This window comes from Pelophylax lessonae (assembly GCF_965119305.1).
Source record: "Pelophylax lessonae genome assembly, chromosome: 4".
In the NCBI taxonomy this organism is placed as follows: Eukaryota; Metazoa; Chordata; class Amphibia; order Anura; family Ranidae; genus Pelophylax; species Pelophylax lessonae.
Genome location: NC_138771.1, coordinates 610734648 through 610749242, shown reverse-complemented (window position 1 = coordinate 610749242; position 14595 = coordinate 610734648). Strand labels below are relative to the sequence as shown.

The 14595-nt window shown below is 43.1% G+C and overlaps 1 protein-coding gene across 1 annotated transcript in view; it reads left to right on the top strand.

The window, feature by feature from the left end:
* The window catches only part of LOC309553575 (DENN domain-containing protein 1B-like), a 156409-nt gene extending 142993 nt beyond the window's left edge, over positions 1 to 13416 (top strand). The window contains exons 20-22 of the mRNA XM_082254847.1: positions 4819 to 4877; positions 9187 to 9388; positions 12338 to 13416. Coding sequence (XP_082110973.1) covers positions 4819 to 4877; positions 9187 to 9388; positions 12338 to 13267 — 1191 coding nt within the window. The 3' untranslated portion in view covers positions 13268 to 13416. The remainder of the gene's footprint in view (positions 1 to 4818; positions 4878 to 9186; positions 9389 to 12337) is intronic.
* The last annotated feature ends 1179 nt before the right edge of the window (positions 13417 to 14595 follow it).

Genomic DNA, 14595 nt, shown 5'->3' with positions numbered 1-14595 from the left:
TACCTATAGGCGATAGGCTTACCTATAGATACAAATCACCAAGCGGGATTTACTACCACTTTAACCACTTAAGCCCCAGAAGATTTTACCCCCCATTCCGACCAGGGGGTATTTTGCGATTCGGCACTGCGTGACTTTAACGGACAATTGCGCGGTCGTGCGACGCTGTACCTAAACAAATTTGGCGTCCTTTTTTTCCCACAAACAGAGCTTTCTTTTGGTGGTATTTGATCACCTGTGCGATTTTTTGATCACGCGCTATAAACAAAAAAATAGCGTCAATTTTGCAAAAATAGCAATATTTTTCACATTTTTTTATATGAAATTCCCCCCCAAAAAAAGTAAAAATCAAAATTTTTTAAAATTTTCGGCCAATTTGTTTTATGCTACCTATGTTTGGTAAAAAAAATCGCAAAAAGCGTATTTTGATTGGTTTGCGCAAAAGTTATCGCGTTTACTAACAAAGGGAAAGATTTTTGTCATTTTTGTTGTTTTTTTTTTTAACGCGTAATGGCGGCGATCTTTTTTTTGCGGTACTGCGACATTGCGGCGGACAGATCGGACCCTTGACTGACATTTTTGACACTTTTGGGGTTACCAGTGACATTTCTACAGTAATCAGTGCTATATATATGCACTGTTACTGTAAAAATACACTGGTAGTGAAGGGGTTAACTTTATTTGGGAGGGAGGGGCTGTGTGTGTCCCTAGGGGCGTGCTTTCTACTGTGATTGGCTGTGGCTTGAGCTGTAAGGACACTGATCAACGGATCTACATACTAGACCCGTTTGATCAGTGTCTTTACAGCGAGGAGAATGACAGGTTGCTTGTTTACACAAGCTGCCTGACATTCTCCCTTTCCCCCGCCGATCGCCGAGTGGCCGGCGGACATCGGGTCCGCTGGTCACACGCGCGGGGGGGTCCGTGACCACGCGGGAGCGGGAGCGCGCCTCCGGCGGCGCTCGCTCGCTCCCTAGACCCTCACAAGCAAGCAACGTAGCCCTACGTTAGTTTGCCTGTGAGGGGCTGACCGCCGACGTAGATAGTCGTGCGGCGGTCGGCAAGTGGTTAAGCTGGCCATAGATGAGTCAATGGTTAAACAAAAAAAAAACTGACCTGATTCCTGTGTGGATGGGGGAATCCTCCCCACTAAAGCCTCGTACACACGCAACGAATTTCCGCCGACCGGTCGTCCGTCTTTTGTCCAGAGTGGTGTCCGTTGGTTGGAATGTGCTCTAGACTGCACACAAATTTTCCCACACGACAGAATTCTACTTCAGAAGTGATGTCATGTGTTGGATTGCTTTATTTGTGTTCTTTCATCTCTGAGCATGCCTAATCTTGCTCATAAGATTTTTCCCCATCGAAATCTGTACTAATGAGACGAAAATCGGACGTGTTTTGACGGTCGACAAAAATTTTATAGCCTGCACACCAGGATTTTTTCGGCCGAAAAGTTGGAGATGGTTGTCGGAAGCATCATACTAACAAGCCGAAAATCGGCAGATCGGTCCTCGGACGAAAATACCCTTCCGAATTTCCACTCGTGTGTACGGGCCTTTAATAAAGATGTAGTTCAGCCACAAACTGACTCACCCCCCCCCCCCCCCCCCCTTCAGAAGAAACCATTATTGATGGCCCTGGCTGGGGCAGAGGGGGGGTGCCTAGGGCTGGCCCTACCATGGGTCCCACTGGGCCTTTCGGCTGCCTTGGAGGGGAGGGAGGGGGGTCAAGCACTGCCAGATTACACAGAGCGGGGATCTCCCACTAAAGGCTCATACACACTTGACGGAAATCGGACAAAATATCCTCCGATTTTTCTCTCTCATGCTCAGCGGTCATAACCATTTTTAGTTGACAGTGCATAAATGTTCACAAAATTTCTCGTCCGATTTTTTTTTTTTGGGACATTTGTTCCCAGACTTCCGGGTTGTCAGCAACTTCAGATCATGCGCGGTCTTTCGTATCTCTCTCTAATTCCCATGCACTGAAAAGGCTTCATTATTGGACACTGGTGAGGCTGCATTGGTATGCACTGATCAGGCTGCAGTGATGGGCACTGGTGAGGCTGCATTGATGGGCACTGGTAAGGCTGCATTGATGAGCACTGGTGAGGTTGAGTTGATGGGCACTGATCAGGCTGCATTGATAGACACTGGTGAGGCTGCATTGGTATGCACTGATCAGGCTGCAGTGATGGGCACTGGTGAGGCTGCATTGATGGGCACTGGTAAGGCTGCATTGATGAGCACTGGTGATGTTGAGTTGATGGGCACTGATCAGGCTGCATTGATAGACACTGGTGAGGCTGCATTGATGGGCACTGGTGAGGCTGAGTTGATGGGCACTGATCAGGCTGCATTGATAGACACTGGTGAGGCTGCATTGGTGTGCACTGATCAGGCTGCATTGATGGCCACTGGTGAGGTGGCACTGATGGGCACTGGCGAGGCTGCATTGATGGGCACTGGTCAGACTGCATTGATGGGCACTGATGAGGCTGAGCTGATGAGCACTGATCGGGCTGCATTGATGGGCACTGATCGGGCTGCATTGATGGGCACTGATGGGGCTGAGCTGATGGGCACTGCATTGTCTGCACCAGGGTAGGAGCCCAGTACTAGTGCTGTACACGTACAGTAACTTCTAATGCTCCATGCATGCCACTGCCAAGTGGCCTCTGCAGTGCTGGAGCAACGAATTAGGACTCATTCACACCATATACTTTTATATCATCTTCACCTCTGCACATACTACCCACCGCCATACAATCCACACCCCTCTCCTATATGTACCACCAATCACCATACACTCTGCACTCCTCTCCTACACATACCACCCACCGCCAAACACTCTGCACCCCTCTCCTACACGTACCACCCACCACCATACACTCCGCACTCCTCTCCTACACATACCACCCACCGCCGGACACTCCGCACCCCTCTTCTACACATACCACCTACCGCCATACACTCCGCACCCCTCTCTTACACGTACCACCCACCGCCATACACTCCGCACCCCTCTCCTACACATACAACCCACCGCCAAACACTCCACACCCCTCTCCTACACATACCACCCACCGCCATACACTCTGCACCCCTCTACTACACATACCACCCACCACCATACACTCCGCACCCCTCTACTACACATACCACCCACCACCATGCACTCCACACCCCTCTCCTACACATACCACTTACCGCCATACACTCCGCACCCCTCTCCTACACATACCACCCACCGCCATACACTCCGCACCCCTCTACTACACATACCACCCACCGCCATACACTCTGCACCCCTCTACTACACATACCACCCACCACCATACACTCCGCACCCCTCTACTACACATACCACCCACCACCATACACTCCGCACCCCTCTACTACACATACCACCCACCACCATGCACTCCACACCCCTCTCCTACACATACCACCCACCACCATACACTCCACACCCCTCTCCTACACATACCACTTACCGCCATACACTCCGCACCCCTCTCCTTTACGTACCACCTACCGTCATACACTCCACACTCCTATAATACTTTATAAAGTTTTTTTTCCTCTATCTTATCTTTTTAACATTTGGTAGTCATATCCCAAAAAATTCTAAGAAGTATCATTTTTTTTATCTCATGGATAAAATGTGAGAAATAACGTTTATCATACAATCATTCCATAAACCCATACCACATACACTGCATATATAATTTTGAGGAAAATATGCTTATAAAATAGTTTACCATTTGCCAATAAAAAAAAATATGTCCCCAGATTTCATTTTAAAAATCTAGTCACCTTATTTTGGGATGAATTAGAGCAGAGATTGCGAGCCAGGCCTTCTCTCTAACATCAGTGCCTGACCTCACAAATGCACTTCTGGAAGAATGTTCAAACATTCCCATAGACACACTGCTAAATCTTGTGGACAGCCTTCCCAGAAGAGTTACAGCCACAAAGGGTGGGCCAACTCAATATTGGACCCTACAGACTATGGCAGGGATCCCAATAAAGTTCATGTGTGTGTAAAGGCAGTTCTCCCAATAGTTTTGGTAATATAGAGTGTATATGGGAACTCTAGCCATACAATACAGCCAGGTTGTTTGCATCCAGAACACATCCTCAGACTGCTGTACGTGAAGGAGCAAAATAACCAAAAATTATAAATAGAAAATGATTAAAAAAACAATAAATAAATAAATAAAAATCTTATAAAAATAAATGCAAATCAAATCATTTATTTCATACTTTATGATGCACAGTATTAAGTTGATGAATACATCTTGTTCTGTTGCCGCTTTATGCATTGACATACCAACTTGGACCCAGTCTGTCCAAACAGCATGGTAACCTTCAGGGTCGGGACAGGGGATGGACAGAAGGGTCATCTGCCCTGGGCACAGCGTGTATTGTAGGGATGGGGGCACCATATGTTCCTTCTACTATAAGGCTGACAGGAGTAGTGACCGTGGCATCACTACTTCTGTCAGCACAGCGCTGAAAGTGGTAAGGATATGAGGAGAGAGCCGAGAGGAGGGGCGGGCTGTGCTCTCTCTCCCCCTCCTATTTATAAGCTTGCACATAATGAAGGGGGGGGGGCAATCTGGCATCTTTGCCCTGGGCACTGGTATATCTTGTCCCAGCACTGGTCACCTGCTGACTTGGCACCATCCACAGGAAGCTTAAGTCTTCAGTAAGACAAAGAAGTTGAATCCAACACTATTTTACTTAATTGCAGTATGAAGGATGTTGTTCTAGCCTATTGCAGTGTAAAACTTTCTGATTGTCTTTACAGTCCCGACCCAGGAGACCGGGGAAGAAATATTCAGAGAGCGACTCATGGGAATGTCAGAGGTGAGTGACATTAATAAACACCCCAATACCAGCAATAAATGCACCATAAACATGACGATAACAATGATTAGCATGACAGCACCCCAGTCCTCATGCAAGCGTAAGCAAATGTATGCTTTACCTTTCTATACAATAATAAAAGTGTATGTCAGGGCAAAATAAAGAAAAAGAGGCACATGCAGCACATCTGTGCATTACACCCCTGCAATACATGCACATTTCCTCATGCGTTGATGTGGAAATGATTCTGGACTGAAATCACATAAATTGGTGTCAGCCCTGAACAGTTGCCTTTTGGGAAACGACTGAATACCCCTTCCCCCGCCACCCCCCATCTTTACAGCAATTATTCTGTAGCCCAAAATAAGAACTGGAAGAGTTGATTGGACTCCTTGGGGTCATACAGGAATTGTGCACAGGCCAGGGCTAAGATTCTGAGAGAATCAACTGGTGTTTTTTTCCACTTACTGAATAGATATAACAAAATGCTTCCAATATTATATTAACACACCAAACAGGAGCAAATAACAGGATTTTGTTGTTAAAGTGTACATACACTTTAAGATGTTAAGTCACGAATGTGCTCCATTACCCCATAACGTCTTATTACAGTAATCCGGCTCCTGAGTGTCCTATTACCCCTGTAATATCTTATTACAGTAACCCAGCTCCTGAGTGTCTTATTACCCCTGTAATATCTTATTACAGTAACCCAGCTCCTGAGTATCCTATTACCCCTGTAATATCTTATTACAGTAACCCAGCTCCTGAGTATCCTATTACCCCTGTAATATCTTATTACAGTAACCCAGCTCCTGAGTGTCCTATTACCCCTGTAATATCTTATTACAGTAACCCAGCTCCTGAGTGTCCTATTACCCCTGTAATATCTTATTACAGTAACCCAGCTCCTGAGTGTCCTATTACCCCTGTAATATCTTATTACAGTAACCCAGATCCTGAGTGTCCTATTACCCCTGTAATATCTTATTACAGTAACCCAGCTCCTGAGTGTCTTATTACCCCTGTAATATCTTATTACAGTAACCCAGCTCCTGAGTGTCTTATTACCCCTGTAATATCTTATTACAGTAACCCAGCTCCTGAGTATCCTATTACCCCTGTAATATCTTATTACAGTAACCCGGCTCCTGAGTGTCTTATTACCCCTGTAATATCTTATTACAGTAACCCAGCTCCTGAGTGTCCTATTACCCCTGTAATATCTTATTACAGTAATCCGGCTCCTGAGTGTCCTATTACCCCTGTAATATCTTATTACAGTAACCCAGCTCCTGAGTGTCCTATTACCCCTGTAATATCTTATTACAGTAACCCAGCTCCTGAGTATCCTATTACCCCTGTAATATCTTATTACAGTAACCCGGCTCCTGAGAGTGTTATTACCCCGGTAATATCTTATTACAGTAACCCAGCTCCTGAGTGTCCTATTACCTCTGTAATATCTTATTACAGTAACCCAGCCCCTGAGTGTCCTATTACCCCTGTATCATCTTATTACAGTAACCCAGCCCCTGAGTGTCCTATTACCCCTGTAATATCTTATTACAGTAACCCAGCTCCTGAGTGTCCTATTACCCCTGTAATATCTTATTACAGTAACCTAGCTCCTGAGTATCCTATTACCCCTGTAATATCTTATTACAGTAACCCGGCTCCTGAGAGTGTTATTACCCCGGTAATATCTTATTACAGTAAACCAGCCCCTGAGTGTCCTATTACCCCTGTAATATCTTATTACAGTAACCCAGCTCCTGAGTGTCCTATTACCCCTGTAATATCCTATTACAGTAACCCAGCTCCTGAGTGTCTTATTACCCCTGTAATATCTTATTACAGTAACCCAGCTCCTGAGTGTCCTATTACCCCTGTAATATGTTATTACAGTAACCCAGCCCCTGAGTGTCCTATTACCCCTGTAATATCTTATTACAGTAACCCAGCTCCTTAGTGTCTTATTACCCCTGTAATATCTTATTACAGTAACCCAGCTCCTCAGTGTCCTATTACCCCTGTACTATCTTATTACAGTAACCCGGCTCCTGAGTGTCCTATTACCCCTGTAATATCTTATTACAGTAACCCGGCTCCTGAGTGTCTTATTACCCCTGTAATATCTTATTACAGTAACCCGGCTCCTGAGTGTCTTATTACCCCTGTAATATCTTATTACAGTAACCCAGCTCCTGAGTTTCCTATTACCCCTGTAATATCTTATTACAGTAACCCAGCTCCTGAGTGTCCTATTACTCCTGTAATATCTTCTTAGAGTAACCCAGCCCCTGAGTGTCCTATTACCCCTGTAATATCTTATTACAGTAACCCAGCTCCTGAGTGTCCTATTACCCCTGTAATATCTTATTACAGTAACCCAGCTCCTGAGTATCCTATTACCCCTGTAATATCTTATTACAGTAACCCGGCTCCTGAGAGTGTTATTACCCCGGTAATATCTTATTACAGTAACCCAGCTCCTGAGTGTCCTATTACCTCTGTAATATCTTATTACAGTAACCCAGCCCCTGAGTGTCCTATTACCCCTGTATCATCTTATTACAGTAACCCAGCCCCTGAGTGTCCTATTACCCCTGTAATATCTTATTACAGTAACCCAGCTCCTGAGTGTCCTATTACCCCTGTAATATCTTATTACAGTAACCTAGCTCCTGAGTATCCTATTACCCCTGTAATATCTTATTACAGTAACCCGGCTCCTGAGAGTGTTATTACCCCGGTAATATCTTATTACAGTAAACCAGCCCCTGAGTGTCCTATTACCCCTGTAATATCTTATTACAGTAACCCAGCTCCTGAGTGTCCTATTACCCCTGTAATATCCTATTACAGTAACCCAGCTCCTGAGTGTCTTATTACCCCTGTAATATCTTATTACAGTAACCCAGCTCCTGAGTGTCCTATTACCCCTGTAATATGTTATTACAGTAACCCAGCCCCTGAGTGTCCTATTACCCCTGTAATATCTTATTACAGTAACCCAGCTCCTTAGTGTCTTATTACCCCTGTAATATCTTATTACAGTAACCCAGCTCCTCAGTGTCCTATTACCCCTGTACTATCTTATTACAGTAACCCGGCTCCTGAGTGTCCTATTACCCCTGTAATATCTTATTACAGTAACCCGGCTCCTGAGTGTCTTATTACCCCTGTAATATATTATTACAGTAACCCGGCTCCTGAGTGTCTTATTACCCCTGTAATATCTTATTACAGTAACCCAGCTCCTGAGTTTCCTATTACCCCTGTAATATCTTATTACAGTAACCCAGCTCCTGAGTGTCCTATTACTCCTGTAATATCTTCTTAGAGTAACCCAGCCCCTGAGTGTCCTATTACCCCTGTATCATCTTATTACAGTAACCCAGCTCCTGAGTGTCTTATTACCCCAGTAATATCTTATTACAGTAACCCAGCTCCTGAGTGTCCTATTACCCCTGTAATATCTTATTACAGTAACCCAGCTCCTGAGTGTCTTATTACCCCTGTAATATCTTATTACAGTTACCCGGCTCCTGAGTGTCTTATTACCCCTGTAATATCTTATTACAGTAACCCGGCTCCTGAGTGTCTTATTACCCCTGTAATATCTTATTACAGTAACCCAGCTCCTGAGTGCCTTATTACCCCTGTAATATCTTATTACAGTAACCCAGCTCCTCAGTGTCCTATTACCCCTGTAATATCTTATTACAGTAACCCGGCTCCTGAGTGTCTTATTACCCCTGTAATATCTTATTACAGTAACCCAGCTCCTGAGTGTCCTATTACCCCTGTAATATCTTATTACAGTAACCCGGCTCCTGAGTGTCTTATTACCCCTGTAATATCTTATTACAGTATCCCAGCTCCTGAGTGTCTTATTACCCCTGTAATGTCTTATTACAGTAACCTAGCTCCTGAGTGTCCTATTACCTCTGTAATATCTTATTACAGTAACCCGGCTCCTGAGTGTCCTATTACCCCTGTAATATCTTATTACAGTATCCCAGCTCCTGAGTGTCCTATTACCCCTGTAATATCTTATTACAGTAATCCGGCTCCTGAGTGTCCTATTACCCCTGTAATATCTTATTACAGTAACCCGGCTCCTGAGCGTCCTATTACCCCTGTAATATCTTATTACAGTAACCCGGCTCCTGAGTGTCCTATTACCCCTGTAATATCTTATTACAGTATCCCAGCCCCTGAGTACTTATATTTTATTGGATGTTAGCTCCGTTTACTGTATCCTTTTACACTTGTAGTGACGTAATGTTTTGTGCTGTTTCAGATATGGTGAAGATGGTACAAGTGAAGAAGTGGACTCGAGTCCTGCTGAAGAGAATGATTTTCCTCTTCTTGATGATGGCATGGATCTTCTCAATGAAATATTTGAAACCCTGAACACAAGAGCACCTGGAAGAGAGCGTGCGCTGTATGGGGCTCACAGCCTGGACTGCTTTAGCCTGGATGACAGTCAGTACTTTGGACGGGTGAGCGTCACAGACAGAATTAACCCTCCCACCTAACCTATGAACATATAAAAAGATTTATAACAAGCAACCAATCAGATTACATGCTTTTCTTTTTTTAAAGTGGGATAGAAAGTGAAAGCTGAAACTTGATTTGGTTTGCACGACAAAATTTACTTTTTTTGCTTCTTTTCTGCTTTTGTAAAAAAAAAAAATATTAATTTACATCTATTATGGAGTAATATTTTGCTATACTGCTATTTGTAGGAAGGGAGCAAAGGTGCTGTCATGCTAGAACTACTGTATATCCTAAAAGGCAGAATATGATAGTTTTGGGTCAGTTTCTTTTTCATTTTTTTTTAATGTATGTACATTTTTGACTGTTTAAGTTCACCCATGACACTGGTGTCACAGAGCATTATAGTTTTTCTAAGGAGAAAGCACAGCAGAAGCCATTTCCCCTCAAAAGTACAGGCGTTTCACAATAGATGTTTGAAAGTCCAAGTGTGTTCATGTAAATTATAAAATTCATCAGGGCTTTGAGAATTTGGAAGGTTTCCCCTTCATCAGGACTCCAAATTGCCAGTAAATGTGACAGGTACTGTACTCAAATGGGTAAAATAATGAATATTCCAATTGCAATTTTCCCAGTTTTGTTTTTTTTATTTAAACTTTATATGCATATAGGTCACTAATGAATGAGGGCCACCCACCAGTTCTTCCAAAAACATTTTACCTCCCTCCTTGATACGTTTCACCACTACTGGCTTGAATGCAGCCATTAAAGCAAGTTTATAAAGCAAGGCTCTCTGTACTTGTGTGTTGGGAAGGAGTTCGGAAATAATTGCAATACCGTGCACATTTTACTGTACATTACTTGCTTTTCATATGTGTGAAAGGGGCTTTAATATTATTCCAGAGGGGAATCTAAAAAGCAGCTTGGTGGAAATCTTAATTTAAGAGACCCTTAGTCATTGGGCACCCCTTTTGCTGGTCATTTAAATATACAGTGGGTACGGAAAGTATTCAGACCCCCTTAAATTTTTCACTCTTTGTTATATTGCAGCCATTTGCTAAAATCATTTAGGTTCATTCTTCTTCCTCATGAATGTACACATAGCACCCCATACTGACAGAAAAACACAGAATTGTTGACATTGTTGCAGATTTATTAAAAAAGAAAAACTGAAATATCACTTGGTCCTAAGTATTCAGACCCTTTGCTGTGACACTCATATATTTAACTCAGGTGCTTTCCATTTCTTCTGATCATCCTTGAGATGGTTCTACACCTTCATTTGAGTCCAGCTGTGTTTGATTATACTGATTGGACTTGATTAGGAAAGCCACACACCTGTCTATATAAGACCTTCCAGATCACAATGCATGTCAGAGCAAATGAGAATCATGAGGTCAAAGGAACTGCCTGAAGAGCTCAGAGACAGAATTGTGGCAAGGCACAGATCTGGCCAAGGTTACAAAAAGATTTCTGCTGCACTTAAGGTTCCTAAGAGCACAGTGGCCTCCATAATCCTCAAATGGAAGATGTTTGGGACGACCAGAACCCTTCCTAGAGCTGGCCGTCCGGCCAAACTGAGCTATCGGGGGAGAAGAGCCTTGGTGAGAGAGGTAAAGAAGAACCCAAAGATCACTGTGGCTGAGCTCCAGAGATGCAGTCAGGAGATGGGAGAAAGTTGTAGAAAGTCAACCATCACTGCAGCCCTCCACCAGTCGGGGCTTTATGGCAGAGTGGCCCGACGGAAGCCTCTCCTCAGTGTAAGACACATGAAAGCCCGCATGGAGTTTGCTAAAAAACACCTGAAGGACTCCAAGATGGTGAGAAATAAGATTCTCTGGTCTGATGAGACCAAAATAGAACTTTTTGGCCTTAATTCTAAGCGGTATGTGTGGAGAAAACCAGGCACTGCTCATCACCTGTCCAATACAGTCCCAGCAGTGAAGCATGGTGGTGGCAGCATCATGCTGTGGGGGTGTTTTTCAGCTGCAGGGACAGGACGACTGGTTGCAATCGAGGGAAAGATGAATGCGGCCAAGTACAGGGATATCCTGGACAAAAACCTTCTCCAGAGTGTTCTGGACCTCAGACTGGGCCGAAGGTTTACCTTCCAACAAGACAATGACCCTAAGCACACAGCTAAAATAACGAAGGAGTGGCTTCACAACAACTCCGTGACTGTTCTTGAATGGCCCAGCCAGAGCCCTGACTTAAACCCAATTGAGCATCTCTGGAGAGACCTAAAAATGGCTGTCCACAAACGTTTACCATCCAACCTGACAGAACTGGAGAGGATCTGCAAGGAGGAATGGCAGAGGATCCCCAAATCCAGGTGTGAAAGACTTGCTGCATCTTTCCCAAAAAGACTCCTGGCTGTATTAGATCAAAAGGGGGCTTCTACTAAATACTGAGCAAAGGGTCTGAATACTTAGGACCATGTGATATTTCAGTTTTCCTTTTTTAATAAATCTGCAACAATGTCAACAATTCTGTGTTTTTCTGTCAGTATGGGGTGCTATGTGTACATTCATGAGGAAGAAGAATGAACCTAAATGATTTTAGCAAATGGCTGCAATATAACAAAGAGTGAAAAATTTAAGGGGGTCTGAATACTTTACGTACCCACTGTAAATTTATTTTCTGAGAGTAGTGAACCCCTTTAAAAAAATTAGCACTTGGAGAAAATAGTACTTATATAGTAAACTACTCAGGGGCGTAGATAAGGGGGGGGGGGGGGGGTCAGGATCAAGCAGCCTTTTTACACAATGCAGAGGATTACCCCTTAGATTCCACAGTGAGCATAACAAGAATGCTTTACTGCATATACAGACTGATTGTACTGTTGTGGGTTTTGTAACTCTAAGTCTTTGCATGTCTTGTGACAGCTGTTTACTGATATATAATAAAATACACACTGATTTATCATTTCGGTCTTCTCCCCTTTTCATTACCAGTCTAGCGAAGAAGATCTGCGGCTCAGCTTGAGCCAGCCAAGACATTCAGACCTGTGGTACCTGCCAGAAGTTGATGAAGGAACCGGAGATAACTTGGAATCTCCAGAAGACAATTCTTCTACTCCAGACAACATATCAAATGCCTCAGATTATGCTTCACCGATTATGGATGTGGCAGCATCAGATACGGCATCAACAACTCCAGATACCACTTCAGTGACCAAAGAAGACATCCCTACATCATCATCTGTAGACTTCGCTTTCCAGAAGGCTGATGTCTCTTCCTTCATCACAGAAAAATCAGTATCCTCTTTAGAATTTGTATCTGCTGCTCCCAAAGTCATTTTAGAGACTTCTTCAGGCACAAGTGAGCTTAAAATAATTCTGCCATCTCCAGAGTCTGAAATTTGTCTTACCCAGAAAGATGAAAACGAAAAACTGAAGACTGTTTTGCCATTGCTGCCTCAAGAGGATACACTGGTGAGAAAACCTTCACATATCGTATCTGGACCCTGTGTGAGATCAGTGATCTCTCGTTTTCAGACAGGGACTCTGGACCCCAGAATGGTCTGGACAGGGACGAAGAAGGACTCTGAACAAGCAGAGAAAGTCGTACCCAACGTTCGCTCTTTTAATACCCAGAGACCTAAATCTCAGGTATACAGCATCCCAAAACCCAACAGCTCAGTACATCGTGTTGGCCCTGTATTTCTTAGGACCCAGAGTACACCCAAATTAGAAATACCCAAAAGCCCAATATCTGATACCACCATACCCTTTGCTGGGGCACAGGATGGCTTAACGCCAGTAACTCCTAATAGTAGTGATATGAAACACGAAATGGCCTCTTCTCCAGTGTCTTCAGAGTTAAAGGGATCACCTCTGCCTAAAGTCTCTGAACTAAAGAAAAAGTTTGATTCTTTACAGTAAAGATGGTATGCTTTAGTAATACAATGTACACGATATACTGCCCTAATGACCTATACACCACATATAGCTTAACTATATTGCACATAAGAAGCAATTTTGTCAATTAAATGAATGTTAACTGTAAATAAAAATGTATTAATATGCTGCAATATTATAAAAACATTGACCAATTTTAACCACTTTAGGACCGGAGGATTTTCCTGCTTTACGTCCAGGCCACTTTTTGCAACTTGGCACTGCGTGACTTTAACTGACAATTGCGCTGTCGTGCAACGCTGTAACCAAACAAAATTTACGTCTTTTTTTTCCCCCACAAACAGAGCTTTCTTTTGGTTGTATTTGATCACCTCTGCGCTTTTCATTTTTTGCGATATTAATAAAAAAATAGCGACAATTTTTAAAAAATAACAATATTTTTCTACTTTGACAACTAAAAAATATCCAATATATTCCATTTTTGTCATATATTTAGGCCAAAATATATTTAGCTACATGTCTTTGACAAAAACATTCTCAATGAGCGTATTTTTAACACAATGCTGGTAAAATAAGGCATTTTCTGTTCCCACCCCCATGGGACAACATTATCTTTGTTATAATATTTTCTGAGTTTTTCATAAAGAAAGGCAAATCAGTGGTAAAAATTACAGAAGAAAAAGAAAAGAATGTTGAGAATGTGCTCAATAGTGGAACATTGTACAGCATACAATCAATGGGAGAACAACAGGCAGTTGACAATGGCTTTTTCTAGCAAAAAATCCTACTGCATGTGTTATTTTCTCTTCCAGAAATTAGGTAAAACCATGGTAAACATAATCATACTGACGTATTTCAATTAAAAATTTAAAAAAAGGAGTCGCCACAGCGACCTGCCCAGAGCATAACCACTCTTGATGAAAGAGGGGAAAGCATAAACACCTTATAAGAACAAGAATTACATACAAAATGTCCCATTGGCATATGGGTTTGAGCACAGAACTCGGCTTAAAGAGTACTGTATTGTTGGTAAGAAAGAGAAGTGACATAAGTATTGAAAGGAAGCTAGAGAAAAGGTTGAAGAAGAAGAAAGGGAAAAATAAGAAGAAATGCCTGTCCAGAGGTCTGTTCCTGCCATCCCCATGAGTCTGCCGTCATCCAAGGGGAGTTGCAAATGTGAAATCCAGTTGCACCTCAACCTGATGGAATGAATTGGGATGAATAAAAGCGTGGGCTGCGAGACAGGCCTTCTCAACCAACATCAGTGCCTGACCTCACAAATGCACTTCTGTAAGAATGGTCAAACATTTCCATAGACACACTCCTAAACCTTGTGGACAGACTTTGCAAAA